Raw genomic sequence first — 6057 nt, forward strand, 5'->3', positions numbered from 1 at the left:
AGTCATTTAAGTAGTGGACACATCGTGTCGATCGTACACGTTTATCACACACCTTGAGAAATGACGCTGTTCGTTGGTTCCCGTTCTGAAAATATTCGTGTATACAGTTGACTTGAGGTAACCTGGTCGTCAACAACATTTACCATAGAGCAGATACAACGTAATAATGACCAAAAAGAAAACAATAAACCTACAATTGTATCCCTTTGTTCCTCGAATGCACGTAATAAGCCTATTTGAATAAGAGACCGTCAAAGGCGTTCCAGAACACTGTTGCGTCACAAAGCGCCATCTAGCGTCCCGGTAACGGAACAACAGTGCGACACTGAACACCGTACGGACAACACGCTCGTCAGCGTCTACGTACGTCTCAGTTCTCTCACTGGTAGATTTTCCCGCCACAATGAGTCGAGTGGCAGACAAATGCCTGAGTGGCGTATTTTACGTCCTGACGGCGCTATCACTTGTGAAAAAGCCCAAGTCAGCAGGGGAAAAGCTAAGAGTCACGGTCCACGCAGCAAGTGGCCAGGGGAGTTTTGGTTCCGGCAAGTTCATGACAACAATTAAGTTGGGCGAGGAGAAGTTCCGAACTGGACTGAAGAAGGCGGCATCTCTGATATGGGAGGAGTCAGCTGAGTTCTCATCTTGGTCCAGATCTTCCGATGATCAACAAAATATTGTACTGAAGCTGAGGAAGGCAAAGAAGTGTACCGAGCGAACGGTTGGAACCGTCACCATCAACGTGAAGGAAGCTCTGGAGACCAACCTCCACTTGCCGGTCAAGAGGCGCTATTTGGTGACACCTAGCGACAAACAGCAGAAGGGCAGGGTATTCCTTGAGGTCTCTGTGGCTGTTGCAGTTGATGACGGGAAGAAGCCGAGTATGCAAGAAACTGCAGGTGAGAATGGGCCGGGGTTTCAGTCAGTATTCTAAGATTTCACTGTCAGATGAAATGCTGGTTCACCATGCAAGTAAAACTTCAAAACAGTCCGTGACAACAAGCTCCCTCGCACAAGTGGTTCTTGCTAGCTTAAGATTTGTTTCTAATTAGCGACTGAATACATTTGCATTTACAAAGTGAATGCTCGTGTTCGTTGCACTGATTTGCGTCTCTGTTTTATATAGATCTGTAACACTGATGAAATCTGTAACAATGATAAAATCCTATCTACTCTTACAGATAAGCCCCGCTCTTTTTTCAAGAAACGTAAAGCCGGTACCAACTCTCAAATCTCGGGAAAGCCCAAAGAAGGAGAGGCTTCTTCTGCATCAGTTCCGAGCGAACCCCAGAAGGATGATTCCACTGCGTCCACGAATGCACAGGCAGCGGCGCCACCTGCCGAGATCGACCCCCACTGTAGGGAGCAGATCTCTGCCATCACCAGCCTGTATGAGCAGCTGACAGCGAAGCAGACATCCTCGGCGGACTTGCTGACGTACGTCGACGGTCTCCGCGCCAAACTGGCTGTAGCGGCGCCGCACGTGTTGGACAATGTGGTGATCAAAAACATGGCAGCAAACGTTCCAGACGCCACAAACTATGAACTTCCAGACATGGCCGGTGAGAGTTTGGAGGGGCTTGGGAAGATTTTGACGGTTGTGCAGAGGTTGGACAAAGAGGAAGACGCGCGGCTCCATTTCATCCAGAAATGGTATGTCGATGAAATTTGTCGGCAGGCGATGGAGGAGGCACCCGAAGTGCTGGAAGGCGGCTGATGTTATACCTAAGTACGTCACAATGTGGCAGATATGGACTGCCGTTAAAAGTTTTTTCTCGGACATCAGTTTGATGAACGATCTTGTTATTGCCCAGAGCTGTTTTTACATTGTTGACGCTTACAACTGTAGGTTACAGGTGTACGAGTTTTACGTATTTGTTCTATTTGATGATCTTTTGTGTATTATATTCACTACCAAGAACAGCACAAGTTTTCATACCTCGTCAACGTTCCATGAAATTTTCCACGAGTGGCTACTTCTACGTTTGTCTCAAGGAACGTTCTATTATGGACTCTTAGAAGAGAACTATATAGTTTTACACTAGTTCTCGGACAACTGTTTACTTAGTCAACTTACCCATGTCCAAGTATCAAGTTTGTTACTGTTTTCAATGACTTTTGGATGTTCCAATTAAAAGTATCATTGACTGGTTTTCTTTATTTCTGTGCATGATTTCGTTTAAACCTGAATAATTAGCTACTTTATGCGCAAATGAGACAAATGTCGGTGTGTCTGGAAAGCTTAAAGGAAATTTGGAACACTGAGAGATGCCCACTTTATACGCAAGTACAATATTCTATATCTATATTCATGTACACCTCACTTTGTACGTGGTACGTAACGTTAGGTTAAGCGTATTTATCAAAAAGACACTTAAAACTAGTGGGGATTGCTCTCGAACAACAACAGTTTTCTTGTTACCAAGGAAACGGATATAATTATAAACAGCTGGATGACAGGACACAGTATGGCCGTCAAAAGACTGACTATGGTCTGCCTGCTGGTTTCTGTGTGTGTTGACTGTTTCGCCAACGTGGGTAGGTGTAATTAACGTTGTCAAGTACTATGCCAAAAGTTAAAATATTTGATAAAACACACTGTATGATTCCTTGCAACGACATTTGCTATAACCACCGAATAAAATCACCGAGTGAGCAACGCGAACGAGGTTATTGGACATTTTTATTCTAATACAATTTGATCTTGAGTTTATCAAATTATAAGGGAAATGAAAACTTGGTAACCTTTTTTTTCGTGCTTTAACAGTAGAAATGTCCAAGTTTTGTGGATCATCTGTGAACGTTACTGGCCCGGGAGAACTGGTTTGGATTGACTACACTTCCAACACGGACTGCACGGTGGCGCTCGTGCCTCATCGCAAAGATGTCTACATCACTCTACACTTTGACCAAGTGGACATAGAAGGAGGCTTTTTCTGTTACGACAAAATCTACATTTGTGGTCACAGGTACAATCGTATCAATGATATACTGGATGGATTTTGCTTCTCCTCCTTTTATGGTATTGGTTTACATTTCAAATAGTTAAAAAAATTATATTCCACGTCTGCATCTATAGAACCTGCATATAACCACCATTCGGAGCAGCACACCAGCTTTGCTAGAAATGTCCATTTTATTTTATCAGATTATAACGTTTTCGTTGTCCTCATTTTTGGTGACGCCTTAGTGACGGAGATGCTTTGTTCAGGTACACTCCTGGTAGGAGTAGCGGTGTAGAATTTCTGTATTATTCTGTCGTGGGTACACCGGTACTGCCCCTTTCTCCCCAGAATTTTATGAATTTTGCACGAATCTTATTCAGAAATGCACAAAATACTATGCCTAAGTCTTATGGACGTTTTTTTAAGGTTTTGGTACTGTATAAAATGTGACTGTTTGTCATAAGATTCGTAAGTTTTCTCTTCCTGTGTTTCTCATAAAAGATAATCTAAAATTCGTTGTCGTAGCACCCGGGACAAAGCCCAGATATCGATGGTGAAATGAAGAACCCACTGTACTATAAGTTTGACACAGTTTTCAGTATCTTTCATGATCTTGAATCGTACATGACCTTTAATCGTACACGATAATCTCCTGCCTCCTCTCACCAGACCGTGCACCCCCCATACCGCTGACCTGATGGTCTGTTCGGGCCGTACCGGGGGGTTTAATGGTGCTACCGGCGGGACCGTGTACGTGCGTCTCCTGACCAACCACGCCGTCACCGGATCCTTCACTTTACATTACTATCTCATCAAGGATCCTGGTGAGAACTAGAGCTGAGAGTTTATTGTTTATTTGAATTTGAACGTGTGAGTGGGGGGGGGGGGGGGGGGGTAGGTGCGAACGCACCTTTGCAAGTTGCCCATCCGCACAAGTAGCTTATAGCTTTCGTTATAGCACTTTGGCGGCGTTGCTGCGTCCAAACTTGGACTGGTGTTACCCTTGGAAAAAAAAACCTTTAAGATATTTAAGACTTTGTTTCTAACGATAAAAGTGGTTGAACAAATCTCTCAACCGCAACATCGGTGAGATACTCGCTTAACCACCAAAACACTGCTTTTAAGCTTACGACACACACATATACATGGCTCTTAATTGATAGATCCTGCAAGCACAGCTTAAGTAGTCTCATTTTCTAGAAGGAGACAAATAGAGCTTTTTCTTCGTTTCTTTTGACTGATCCTAGTAAATCACATATAGGAACAATACAAATAAGCAGCAGCGAACATGTGAACCACAAAATACAGACGAACATACAATTTAAATACACAATCTACAATAAATGGAATAGAACAGTCAATACAATATACATTAAAGAACAATGCACAATTAAGTGTTAACAGCCATTCAAGAAGACGTGTTGACCGGGCATCCTTTATTTCCAGCATTTATGTACAGGTCAAAAGGATCAGGGCTCACTAAAGACCGTAAAATCCTGGAGGCCGGCCTTGGCGTGGTCTTTATGATGGTGGCTGTTGGATGCTATCTTCTCGTCCGCTGGCAAACCAGGAGGAACAGACAGGGTGTCAATGATGAAGTGACCACCTCCGATATACCACAGGACAACCTGTACTTAGACCCACATTCGTCAATGAGTCAGGGAGGGGAATTAGGGTTGGAGGAGGTTGGATCAAACCGGAGTGTCCATTCTGTTGGGACCAGTGCCTCTGATAGTGATGGTAGTGACTCTGCAGAAATCAGTCCACCGCCAACATACGAAGAGGTTATGGGCACGCCCTCCTCCCACACTAGCGACCATTATGTTAATGTGAACGTCCCTGCACATGCCACAAGCAGGGAGCTAGATGCATCAAGTGGACAGCAAAGCGATGAGAGAAAAGGTGTTACATCTAAGTAAAACTGATATGTGTTGTCAGAGAAAAGCCACAGATCACTTGTTTTGGCCACGATTACTATTGTACTTATTTAATACTTATAAGCTTGTCAGTGCTTTGATGACATCTTTGTTACACAAATAAATGATGGGGAGGGGCGCAATTGTCTGGAATTTTTTTTCCGGTCTGGTGTAATTTTTGTAAAATCGCCTTTCATTCCTTGAGCATAGAATAGTTGGCAGCCGCGGGTTGCAATCCAAAATCTAACTTGACCAAAACTTTGATATAAGATTCCTTGCATCGTAATATACTAGAGTGGAATTGTTACCATCAAGTACAGTAGAATAACCTAATTAGATAGCTTTTATAAGCAACATTTTGAGTTAGATATACAAAGGTTAGCTGTGGCAGGTCAGTGTAATATAACCAGCTGCTGCCTCGCTGCGTGCCGGCGACGCCGGTTTGTTATATCGGCTATATAATTTAGATACAGACAAACAACAGAAAATGCTATTAAGAGCAAAATATATCTGGGGTTTCAGAATCTTTCCTGAGAAGGTTGATAGCGCGGAAATAAGTCGTAGTGTCAGGAAACCCCTGGGCACTCCAGTGACCAGTCAACATCTTAGCCTGTTTGGAGTTTCATAACCTTTCCTGAGAGGGTTGGCTAAGCTACATGGGCTACACGGAAAGTAGTCGGAGTTACAGGAAACCCCTAGGCACTCTATTGACCAGTCCACATTTTAGCCTGTTTGGAGTTTCTTTCCTGAGAGGGTTGGCTACATGGGGCATCACGGAAATGAGTCGGAGTCCCAGGAAACCCCTGGGCACTCCAGTGACTATTCCACATTCTATGCTGTTTGGAGTTTATGAGTCGGAGTCTCAGGAAACCCTCGGGGCACTCCGACCGGTCCACGTCCTGTTGTTTGGCATAACTGGTAATTAAAGCGCCGCAAGGTGTAAGAAACCAGGTTTGTATAGTAGGTACAAGCTATGTAAGACCAGACTGTAAGGTTTGATCCACTCACAATTGCTACAAACTGCTCTCTAAGCAAAGGTTGTATTTTGACGTTTTTATGCGTTTTTATCGTACTTTTCTATCGGCCGAGAGGCATAAATAAAAAAAGTACGGTACAAAAAAGCAGCCGGAGTCTAACCTTTGCTTTGAGAGTAGCTACAAGTGGGACACGGAAATTTGTCTGACTGTAAGAAAAAC

The 6057-nt window shown here is 43.7% G+C and overlaps 2 protein-coding genes across 2 annotated transcripts; both read left to right on the forward strand.

Annotated features, from left to right (window-relative positions):
- Positions 1 to 230: 230 nt before the first annotated feature.
- Positions 231 to 2138, forward strand: LOC118423803. Its single transcript, XM_035832038.1, has 2 exons — positions 231 to 899; positions 1182 to 2138. Exons 1-2 carry the CDS (start codon positions 404 to 406, stop codon positions 1715 to 1717), a joined length of 1032 nt encoding a protein of 343 aa, XP_035687931.1. The 5' UTR covers positions 231 to 403; the 3' UTR covers positions 1718 to 2138.
- Positions 2139 to 2429: 291 nt separating this feature from the next.
- Positions 2430 to 4913, forward strand: LOC118424650. Its single transcript, XM_035833307.1, has 4 exons — positions 2430 to 2538; positions 2768 to 2969; positions 3615 to 3769; positions 4392 to 4913. The coding sequence occupies exons 1-4, from the start codon at positions 2454 to 2456 to the stop codon at positions 4862 to 4864; spliced, it is 915 nt and encodes a 304-aa protein (XP_035689200.1). The 5' UTR covers positions 2430 to 2453; the 3' UTR covers positions 4865 to 4913.
- The last annotated feature ends 1144 nt before the right edge of the window (positions 4914 to 6057 follow it).

Source organism: Branchiostoma floridae, chromosome 10 (assembly GCF_000003815.2).
Source record: "Branchiostoma floridae strain S238N-H82 chromosome 10, Bfl_VNyyK, whole genome shotgun sequence".
Taxonomy (NCBI): domain Eukaryota; kingdom Metazoa; phylum Chordata; class Leptocardii; order Amphioxiformes; family Branchiostomatidae; genus Branchiostoma; species Branchiostoma floridae.